Source organism: Microtus pennsylvanicus, chromosome 6 (genome assembly GCF_037038515.1).
Source record: "Microtus pennsylvanicus isolate mMicPen1 chromosome 6, mMicPen1.hap1, whole genome shotgun sequence".
Lineage (NCBI taxonomy): Eukaryota > Metazoa > Chordata > Mammalia > Rodentia > Cricetidae > Microtus > Microtus pennsylvanicus.
The window spans coordinates 34,365,080-34,377,295 of NC_134584.1; the positions used below are offsets into that span (position 1 = coordinate 34,365,080).

The window sequence follows — 12,216 nt, forward strand, 5'->3', positions numbered from 1 at the left end:
AACAATCAAACAGTCCAAAGTGTTGTCAAGACTATAGATTGCTCTCCACAAACTGAGAGCAAGGCCCCATTATTGAAGACAAAACCTACACAGATCATTGTACACAGAGAAGTTGATCTGGTGACTACATAGAGCCTTGTTATCTATGTGCTAGCATCTTTGGTACAAGAAGATGCTCTGCACACTACCAAATATTACAGTATATATAAACCATCTCAGGCACAAACCCTTTATGTACAATGGTCTTGTGTGTGTGTGTGTGTGTGTGTGTGTGTGTGTGTGTGTATATTAGTACAACAGAGGCACAAATTTTGTGTGAATAACCAATATCTGATTTGACAGAAAGTCCATTTCACAGATGGAACTCATCCCTGACACTGCTTAAGTGGCCAAGAAGCTGAATGTAGCACGATTAATAAAAATCAAGAAACTGATATTGGGATTCAACCTGAAGGTCAGAAAAGCAAAACAGCCAGTCACTAGCTCTTACCTCTACTCAGTCTGAAATGGCAATCATACCACCAGGAATCCTCAGAATGATACTGAGCCTGAGAGCTGTCTCCTCCCATCTTATATTAGTCTCTATTGCTGGGGTTAAACAAGGCATGCAACACTACTGCCCGGTTTCTATTGCAAACTAATGTGGTTACTGAGATTAAAAATGTGTGCCACCACTTCCTGGTTTGTAAGGCTGACTAGGGAGGCTGTCTTAAACTCTGATCTTCAGGCAAACTTTATTTATTAAAATACAAGTGAAATATTACTACAACTGAGAGTAGATAACTCAAGGACCTAGGGGAAAACCAAATACTACTGTTTTAAAAAGAATGTATCAATAAAATGACTCTTGATGATATTATGTGATACTCATAAATTGGTATCTTCTTCAGTCATCATCAGAAAAATTTCTTCTCCTTACAACTGATGGGTACAAATGCTGAGACATTACTCAACGAGTGAGAGATCTTGGAATACCCACGCTCTAATTGGGATGCCTCCATCAAATCCCTCACCCTAGGCCTCAGGGAAGTCTACAGAAGTGGAGGCAGAAATAGTATAAAATCAACATGATCAACGCATATATAAATTTACAGAGATTGAGGCAGCATGCGCAGGTTGTCAATGGGTCTGCACAAGATGAGGCCCGACAGATGAAAGCTGTGGACACATACACCTATCCCTAACACAGAAGCACGCTCTAATTGATAGTCACTTGTCAATTAAAATGTAATTTCCCCCAAGGGAGTCTCATTAGAGCAACAAAATACTCTCTTGATAGTCTGCATGTATGTATTAGGTGAGCAACACAACAGCATCTTTGGAGGTTCTTTTTCTCATAATGTTGTGTCAAAACTTTTAGATTTTTTTAACTTATTGGTTTTTTTTTAATTTATTCTCCATTTTTTAACTTACAGGCCCTTTGTGTGTATAGTATTACTTTCAGTTTAGTGTCTCTCTGGGATTCCTGAGTGTACGAAAAAGTCGGTCTGTTTCTTGTGCCTTTTCTTAGGTACTTTTTCTTCATTTGCTTCTCCTGAGCAATTCTGATGTGTTAGTTTTTGTTTTATTTTATAAGGTAGTATATTATATTATTATCCTATAAAAGCCTGTTTGTCTTCTCTTATTTTTGCTTATGAGCCTAGCCTTTAACTGTTCAGCCTGCCTGTTTGACTTCTAATGAGAGAGAGAAAAGGGTGGGAGGTGAGGAAAAGAGCAAATGGGAGAATTAAAGAGAGGTGAAACTATTATCAGGTATATTATGTGAGAAAAAAATTATTTTCAATAAAACAGAAGACATTCAATATTTTAAAAATATTCTCATATAACTTACTAGATGAAAATTTAAAACCAAATGCTACCAAAATAGTAAAACAAACACACACAATTAAGAGTAAATATATTGTTTCAGAATGTTTGCTGTGACCAAGTAACTGCCTCCCTTTTAAATATACTGAGTTTTGTCCAAGTCTTGATTCACTGAAACTTGGGTGCCCCAAGTTTCTAATACATTCTCCATTTTACAGTCATGAAAATGTTGCGCATTATTTTACATGTCATTTATCTACACTTGATTACATGGATTATTTGCATATTATGTTGATAAACTAACTTTATGTGATGCAGCACTTTTTAGTATAACATGTTCCAATTAGAAAAACAAGTACAAACTCCATATAGGAGTATGCAGAATATTTTGGAGTCCTAATATGCTTGTATTAAAGCCTTTGAGATGATACCCAACCTGTAACTATTCATCTGAAAAACTGTAGGTAGAAGACATGGACTGCCTAACTGTAATCCTGCAGGCTCGATCATGAAAAATCTTGTAGATAAGTAATGTTTCACTGCAAGATATTTATGTCAAAAATGATATTTCATATGGTATGAAAGTATTTTAGATTCAGGTAATTAATAAGCAATCTAAATTATACTGTGGCCTTATCTTGTCATATTCTTAAAATTAATATTTCTCATTTGTAATTGAATCCAATGTTATTACCCTTAATCATTTTTTAATAAATTAATATATTCCCAGTACCTTTTACAAGCAAGCACAACTAGAAGATGACATGGAAATGTAACACATTTTCTTAGACGTTAATTATCTGCCAAGTCCAAGATCTTAATTCACAAAGAATTTTGTAATTCAAATTTGGTTCACACATGGAATAAAGCAAATATTGCAAATGTCTAACAAGATGAATCCCTGTTCTTGCTGCATCTCTTAAGTCAGCTTCTTCTTTTTCTTCATTTTAAGCCATCCACTAAGTTCATGCATTAGCTTCTTCAATATACTGTTATAAGAGTTACTTTAAAATTTATAAATTCATGAGCAAAGAAATTAGCCAACAGGAATCAAAATTATTTTCATGTAACAAAATATAAATTAGATAAAGTTAGCATAACAATGATTATATTAAACTGATTATACTATATTAAACAGTAAAAATGTATAGCATAGTTATGGTGGTAACTTTAAATTCCTAATCAAAGCCTGGAACAGAAATTTCTAATCACAGGCTTTATGTTAATAACAAACTAAATGGATATAAAGATAGAAAGATCAGTATATATAGCAAATTTGGGTGCAGGATTTTAATATATGTGCAGGTCTTAGTAATACTTAAGGACATGCAATTAACATAGTGCCAAAGACATGTATATCATAATTATCATGCCATATTCATTAAAGGCTTGTGCTGTTTATCTACAACTTGATTTCTAGCCTCAAGTTATTACTTTCAAATTAGATTTTCCACAAATAGAAAAAATTATGAGTTTGATTTTTTGTTTGTTTGTTTTGTATCCTGAATCAGACTCTGGATTCAGAGAAGTGACTGCTGCTGTGATTAAGATTATTTTTTAATCACTGTTCTTAACTGTTTTATAATACCTTGTGTCAAAGATACTCTAGTGTACTTCAGAATAGACATTGTGGAGCTGGGTAAACATGAACTGTTCCTAGGCTCTGTATTCTATCTGTGTAATGAACTGTACCTATGACACTATATTCTATCTGTGTAACAGCCTATTTATATGATTTCTGAAAATTTCAGTTTTCTAAAAATAAATAATAAATAAAAAAGACAAAAAAAGTGATGTTGAGCTTCATAAGGTTATTTTGTACAAAAGTGGATATAATGAAGGTTGACGCTTTTATTACATTAACACAACACAACACACACTGATAGGCAGAGTAGATCTCCTCTCTGTCTCTGTGTCTCTGGCATACACAGTTGCTTGTAGTCACGTTTAAAGAAAATAAAGATATAAAAAAATGCTTAAATAAATGTGCTTTGAACTCAATACATAATATATTGCCCTGTAATATAATTACACAATTATGTGCATTTTTAAAATACTTGCAAAGAGTTCTCTTACTCTTTTGATGATGGTAACTGTAATTTTTTTTGGAACATAACTAAAAAATTGAAAATAATAATTATTTGTCAAATTAAGAATTCCAATTGGGTCAGTGACGCATCATCTCTGGCATCAGGTCTCATCCTTCTGCTCCACATCCGACAGTAGCCTGACAATGGTACCTCATCTTCCTCTCCCAGTCAGTACTTTTATTCCTGCCTTTGTCATATCTTTATTTCATTTCCTCAAGGATAAATGACAAATAAAGGAAACATTAGAGATTTTTTAAGGTGATCCAACTCATTCACCTTTTTTGCATTGTTCTATATAAACTTCAATCAAGAATATTTATTACGTTTTGATGATGAGCAGTAAGTTAAAAGAAATTAATGTGTCAGGTATTTTTCTAGCCACCTTCTGTGGGACTAATGTGTTTTCCAAAATTTACCTTTTAGAAACTTAATTCAAGACTCGACAAGGTTGGCAGATGGAAACTAATGGAAGTCATGCTGGTCATGCGGAGCCAGCCCTCAGAAAAATAGTATTTTCTGCCATGTGGAAATAGCTTTCCTCTTTCCAAGAGATTCAAACACAAGCCGCCATTGCAACAGGAGACTGAACATGGTAGTCCCTTGGTCTTGAACTTCCCAGACTCCTGAACTATGAGAAGCAAATTTCTGTCATTTATAAATTATCCAGCCCAGCACTCTTGTATAACAGCTCAAACAGGCTAGGATAGCACTGAGGACAGAGGAAGAAAAATCTCTTTGAACTTAAATTCAGCAATGAAGGTCAGAAAACATAAAGTCCATACTATGTGTGGGGGTTACAAAACACCAAATGCTTTTATAATTAAGTATCAACCAGGAGAATGACACACGGTTTAAAAAATGGTTTTCCGTTTATTCAATGTTGCCCTAAGAAGGTGAACCAAAGGAAAAACATATAGTTATCCTCTTGGCTATGGGAAGTAGACAAAGTTGCCGGGGAGAAAATTGAGATCTTGGGGGTGGGGTGGGATGGGGGTAAGGGGAGATGGGGAGAGAAAAGGGAGAAGGGGAGGATGGGGGAACTTGGGGAAAAAGGAAGATTGGGATAAAGGAAGGTTGGATAGGGGAGCACGGAATCACAATCCTTAGTTAAGGGAGCCACCTTAGGGTTGGCAAGAGACTTGAACCTAGAGTGGCTCCCAGGTGCCCAGGGCAATGTCCCCAGTTAGTTCCTGGGGCAGCTGAGGATAGGGAACCTGAAATGACCCTATCCTATAGCCATACTGACGAATATCTTGCATATCATCATAGAACCTTCTTCTGGTGATGGATGGAGATAGAGACAGAGACCCACACTGGAGCACTGGACTGAGCTCCCAAGGTCCCAATGAGGAGCAGAAGGAGAGAGAACATAAGCAAAGAAGTCGGGACCACGAGGGGTGCACCCACCCACTGAGACAGTGGAGCTGATCTATTGGGAGCTCACCAAGGCCAGCTGGACTGTGACTGAAAAAGCATTGGATAAAACTAGACTCTCTGAACATGGCGAACAATGAGGGCTGATGAGAAGCCAAGGACAATGGCACGGGGTTTTGATCCTACATAATGTGCTGGCTTTGTGGGAGCCTAGCCAGTTTGGATGTTCACCTTCCTAGATATGGACAGAGGGGGGAGGACCTAGGACTTACCACAGGGCAGGGAACCCTGACTGCTCTTTGGACTGGAGAGGGAGGGGGAAAGGAGTGGGGGGAGGAGGAGAAGGGTGGGAGGAGGGGGAGGACGGTGGGAGGAGGCGGAGGGAAATGGGAGGCTGGAAGGAGGTGGAAACTTGTTTTTTTTTTCTCCTTTTCTCAAAAAAAAAAATAAGAGAAACTGGAAAAAAAATGGTTTTCTGAAAAAGTTTCTGATGATGCAGATGTGAATTAAATGGTGAACAGACCCAAATGAATGTAAGATCTCATATCAGTACATAGTCTCCTAAAATATATATTAATATACTTACCTAAAATCATATTTTACAATTTAAAAATATTAACATATATTGCACAGTGAAGATTAAATTTTTTCCTATTATTATTATTGAAGGCACATTGTATCATGGTTATATGTGTGTTTATATCATGTAAATAAAGTAGATCTCAGCAATAAAGTTTTTAAGACTAGATGTTGCAGCATTTACATTCCCAGGAATACAAATATAAGGTTTGGTTCTAGAAACCCTGGTCATCTAATTCCACTTTCATGGAAGGAAAGCCTTTATGGAAGAGTGGGAAAACCATACCAGCAGAAATAATTGAAGTTTTGGCACGATGATGAAAATCCAGTACATAAACAGCATGAGTTACTTACAACCATTTCATTTAGGGAAACCCAGCAGTCCGGTGGGAAATCCTGAAGCAGGGGAACCAGGAACTGAAGACAACCATCCCAATGACACAGGAGCAGCATCATGCCAATGAGGTTGAAGATTCTCACCACTGCACTAGCGAGGTCATATGTCATGTGGAATATCTGTCACCAAAACATAAAGTCATACTTTAAAAAAATCCTATGTCAAACCAAGCATGCTAGCAACATCAGGACTGATGTGAGCACAATGCATGAAGTCAAGACATGAAAAACTGTGCAGAACAAGAAATAAAACATTTTACTTTTGTAACCTTTTCAATAAAGCTGCTCATTTTGCTTTATGCTTATTATAACCAAGTGTAACTATTTTTACAAAATACATAAAACATAATACATACTTTACATGACTTTTTTGTTGATGGTATATTTTATTTATTATCTCTGTGGACAAATAATCTTGTTATTTAGCTAGCAAATTTGAGAAAGAGTGGGTAGCTCTTACTCTGTTTCTAATTGTTTTTTAATGATTTGATGAAGGTTAAGAAAATACTCAAAGAGTTAAACATACAAGAAAGAACTGCATTAAAAATAATGAGATAAGATTAAAGATGAGCTGCTGGGCTGTTCCAGGTTTCTTAGTGCATATGCTTGAGGAATTCAAGCTGAGCTTGAGTAAGGATTTTAGAGATAAAGGCTAAATGATGTTGCCAAAAATTGTGTGATGTTTTTAAGTGTAATATTCTATAATATAAAAATTATTTCATAGTAACTGATACTATTTCAGCAAACACAAAATAGTGACAATTTACATATTCAACAAAATATCAACAGAGAAAACATAAATCAAACTGGAGTTTTTGATTGTTTGTTGTTTTTAAGTATTACACAAAGAAGAATCAGGACCAGCTTTTTCCCTTCAGCAGATTAGCATTTGCCTCATCTGCAATGGCAGAATCCACCTGGAAGCAGACCCACATTCTAAGGCTAAGATTCCAAACTCTAAAGTGAATGAATGCATTCAAGAAAGGTGAGTAAATACACAAACATTGATATTTAAAATCAGATACAATTCCAAAAAGTCTATAGGTTTCTAGGTTAATGGCATCCAACCTATTTGAGAAATTACCCAAGAAACATTTGCAGAATCCACAAAATTTATATGCTTTCTTAAGTAACTCAGTCTTTTAGGCGAAATCAATTTTAGGGTAGGACTACTGATGCGTATAAAACAAACTAGAGATTTATATTTTTGCTTGCCTTGAATAAACATCAAAATTAAGAAGAGCAGATGTTAAGAATACTCACTGTAGAATATGAGGATTAAGTTAGTTAATAATTAATAACTTGATTAAGTCATGACACTACATTTTCATATATCAAAAATATTATGCTGTATGCAATCAATAAAACATTGTCAATCAAAAGTTTTGTCAACTTCAATAAAAAAGAATATAAAGAAAAATAATTTTATTTTATGAATTAATTCTAACTTTTAATTTGACTGTATTTGGCAAAGTCACAAAAGTGTCTTTATTCCTCTCTCACAAATTTAATTGGAAAAGAACTTATTTTTCACATGATATATTCTGATGATGCATTCTCCTACACCACCTTCTCTGATATCCTCCTCTCTCTCTCTCTCTCTCTCTCTCTCTCTCTCTCTCTCTCTCTCTCTCTCTCTCTCTCTTAAAAAGATAAAGAAAAAAATGAAAGAGCGAAAGGAAGGGAGGGAGTAAAGAAGGAAGCATGGTGGAAAGAAAGACAAACACAAACCCACAAAAACATAAAAGCAGAAACCGCAATATACAAGCAACAACCAATAAAAAGAAATATTTTCAAAGACTGCACTATGGGACAAAATATCTACAAAAACAACATTGAATTTGTGTTGGTTTGGTATCTTCTGCTGGTCACAGGGCCTACCTGTGTGGTTAGCATCTCTAGTGAAACGCCATTGGAGAGGCTAATTTTCCCTTTGCAGGGGATGCCCATTGTAGATAGTATTGCTTATATTTTATGCTATAAAATTATAAAATTTGGAAAATGTTACATCACTTTCTATTGAAAAATTCTCAGAAACTATCTGTGACCATGTTTCTTAGACAATTTCTTAAAGCAGGTCAGACATTATGGACTTACACATGTACAGTCTTTGTTTGGATACTATGCAATCTTAAATATCCGAGTGTTAGTGTGTATATCCTCATCTTTGTTGAGCATGCCTATTCACTTTTAAATCCTTTAGCATTTAGCCTAGAATGTAGGTCTATTCCCAGGTGTATCCTACCTTTCCAGAGTAGGCGACATGCTAAGCTTATAAAGGGAAAAATCTGGTTCTGATTCTATTATTTTTTTATAAATAACTAAAGAAAATGAACACTCAAAGAGTAGTTTATATTTCCACTTTCAACAGTTTGTGGAATATTGTTTGAATGGGAATGTATGTGGTTGAACCTGTGCGGGCCCTGTGTCTGCTGCCAAAGTCACTGTTCATATGTGTATTGCTCCTGTTGTGTCTGAAGACACTGTTTCCTTGGAGTCATCCATCCCTGCTGGATTTTAAAATCTGCCTGCTTCATCTTTCATATAGCTCCCTTAACCCTGAAGGGAGTGAGTTGGATAAAAACATCCGGTTTAGGACTGAGAGTTACAAAGTCATGGAGTGCTTGTGTGTGTTCTAGCTGCGGGTCTCCATGTTAATTCCCATCTACTGCAAGAGGAAGTCCCTGATGATGATTGAGCAAGGCATCTCTTTCCTTTCTTAGTCACTGAAATCTTAAAGAGAAACCATACTACTAACATGAATGTTACAGTGTGAACAATTGCTCTTTGCTTCTATTTAGTTCCTGCTCCACAGGACAGAATTCATATCAGGTACTGAAAAACTGGCCACGGACCTGTGACTGAGGAGGTCATAGCTCTGAGAGGATAAACTATTACTATTATATTATTAAGTGGACAGAGCATCAAACTACCTTCAAATGTTTGCCCTTACACCCGTAATGGTTATGGTTATCCACATCTATGGCTTCTGCATTCACAAATGTGTGTGTGTGTGTGTGTGTGTGTGTGTGTGTGTGTCCAGTACCGTTAGTTATCTAAGTGAGCAGAACAATTCTAATAACTATTTCTGGAATTAGTACCTGATAACTGGGCACCATTTAGAAAGAAGAATGCTTCTGATAGTTCATATTTGGTGTGGATTTATTTGAATATTGTGTGGTATTATAGTTTAAAAAGTCTCATACCTTAATAGGGTAAATGAATCTATCTAAATTCTCATTTGAAAAATTCTTTAGGAATAAGGGAAAATATTATCCATCAGAATCCATGAGGTATTGGATGTGGGGATTTACCACACCAAATCCCTTGTTGCTTTTTGCCCTTGTACAAAACACTATAGAACTTGCATGAAATCTAGCCACTTTTGTTTCTACCTTACATCTATTCTCAATGACTTACAATGGCTAAGAAAACATAAATACTACGTAAATAATTGTTCAATTTTATTAAGGAAAAATGTTTAGACATGTTCAATACAGGTATATTTTTTTTCTTCATACCAACTATTTTCTTTCCGTACTCAGCTACATTCGTGGACACAGAAGCCACAGATGTAGATAGCTGACTGTATCTTTTTAATATTCATGAGGACTATGTAATGCCACAGACTATCTCTCCAATGCACCCAGAAAATCAAAAAGAAAAGGAAAGGAAAGAACAGACATAATGCCATGTCCTTAATGTACTTAAGAAGGGAGCTTTCATGCTGGGAAAATCGATTTATAAGTGAATGTACTGACAAAAAGGATGTTTAATGGATTAGGACTAGAGAAAATGGAGTCAGATAAAGCAGTTAGCTAACTTGGAAACTAACACTATACCTTTTCTGTTCATATGCGACAAATACTGGCGAGGGGACAATAACACACGCAGGATCTTGGAATCTCATTTGAAGAGGTCTGTATGAAGACAATGTGATGCTTACCATACACAAATTCAGCATGAAATCAAAACTAGGATACTTTCAAGATGTAATCATTTTATGGAAGACATTTGGAAAACTAAACTTGGAAGCTTGCAATGGAAGAAACACTTAAAAAGTTTAAATGATAAAATGCACCATTCTCTTTTTATTTTCCAGTTCATGTTGGTAAAGCTTTAACCAGCTATTGAGTGTGTGTGTTCATGTAGAAAACCAGTGAAAAACACACTATTAACAACAGCAGTACTCACTTAACACTAAATAGATCTTCTAGATGTATTTCAAATAATATTTTGATAACAATTTCTTGCAGAGGAGTTAGAAAACTAATACATTTCAGACAGTCTCAATTTTATCCCTGTATACTCTCAAGTACTGTTTTGTCTGCTCCTATACATATTATATTTGTCATGTTAGATACTCTAATGAGAACAATTTGTTATCTCTGATTGTTAAACTATAAACAGCAACACAGTTCTTCTTTTGCTATTCATTAATTACCTTCACAATGGCATAGCATTGAAAGAGAAAATGACCTTATAGGGGATACTTAAGAGATGTGAGTTGAGAAATTGTTAGGTTCTGAGTTAGCACTTTTATAAACAGATTAATATCTTTCTTGAAAATAAGTATGTGTTTTCTTGACTAGGATTAGGGGTCACAAAATTATACCTTGCAGTAGGGGATTAGTAATCAAAGACGGGGCTATTAGAGAGCAAGCAGTCCAGGTACCTTTCTTATTCTCTCTCTCCTAGCTCCTTCCACAAGTACAATAATCCCCTTTCTTCTGAGAAAGTGCCAGTTCCACATAATCTCTTTTTACAGTAAATTACCCAGATTCAAGTTCCCTGTCATAGAACAGAGGATAGATAAATGCAAGTTTATTTCACTTACAAAATTCTGTAATGGGGCTGAGAAGATAGCTTAGTAAATAAACCACTTGTCCTGCAAGCATGAGTACCAGAGGTACTTAGTCTTTCTCCAGCATGGTATGCTATGTTTTGTTGATGATACTTATGATAGACCCCCCTTTTCTATACATTGTATCCCAATGTATTGGGAGTGTATGTGGGGTGGGGACAGAGGGGCTATATGGAAGAGGGACTGGAGAAGGGAAGGGAAACTATGCCAGAATATAAATAAATAGATTAGATAGATAGATTAGATAGACAGACAGACTGATAGATATGTAGATGATAGACAGACAGACAGACAGTGGCACACCTGCACGGCCTGGAACAAAAACCGAGCAAAGGATGTCAGGATTGAACAAGCATACACCTCTCAAGCTGCTGGTAGAAGAAGCCCTTTATTGAACTGTACCACGGAGGTTTTATACCTAACCCAGCCAGGTGGGCCAACAGGTGAAGACCTCATCACCTGATCCTCTCAGAAGCTCAAAACAAAAGCACAGGAAAAGGTCACTAGCGGGGAAGAGAAGCTGGAGGCCAGGACTCCAAACAGTCCCAACAAGATGGATAGATAGATAGATAGATAGATAGATAGATAGATAGATAGATAGATAGATAGGGAATAAATAATATAACATAAGGAAATGAAATAATGAACAGAACAGGAAGCAATGGTGAACCAAGAACCACAAGTCATTTCAATTATATATGGGAACAATAATTAAGATAGAGACAAACTCAGTTTCTCCAGAATCTGTAGACAACAAACATTTTGAGAGAGGGAGTTTCCCCAGTGAGAGTATATTTTATTTCTTTGAAAATAGATTTATTGTAAATGATGCTGACTATTGTCTGCTGATTTTGTTTCGTATGCCCGTATAGGACTAAGTCTAGTATAAGTTCTAGACAAACTTATATATCATCAAATTGTAGCATTAATTAGAACCAGACTGAGAAGAATCAAAGGGCAATAGGGGAGAGCAATGGGAAAGCAAAATGAACTAGAATGGAGTATAGTGATACATGCATATATCAACAAAATTTTAATTAAAAAGAATATTTAAAAAAAGAAGTAAAGAAAGCCCATTAATCTCAGCACTCCAGAGGCAGGGCAGAA

The 12,216-nt window shown here is 35.8% G+C and overlaps 1 protein-coding gene across 1 annotated transcript in view; it reads right to left on the bottom strand.

Moving 5' to 3' along the window:
• Hcn1 (hyperpolarization activated cyclic nucleotide gated potassium channel 1) overlaps window positions 1–12,216 on the bottom strand; it is a 348,290-nt gene that overhangs the window by 152,375 nt on the left and 183,699 nt on the right. Inside the window, exon 3 of the mRNA XM_075976028.1 lies at window positions 6,204–6,365. Coding sequence (XP_075832143.1) covers window positions 6,204–6,365 — 162 coding nt within the window. The remainder of the gene's footprint in view (window positions 1–6,203; window positions 6,366–12,216) is intronic.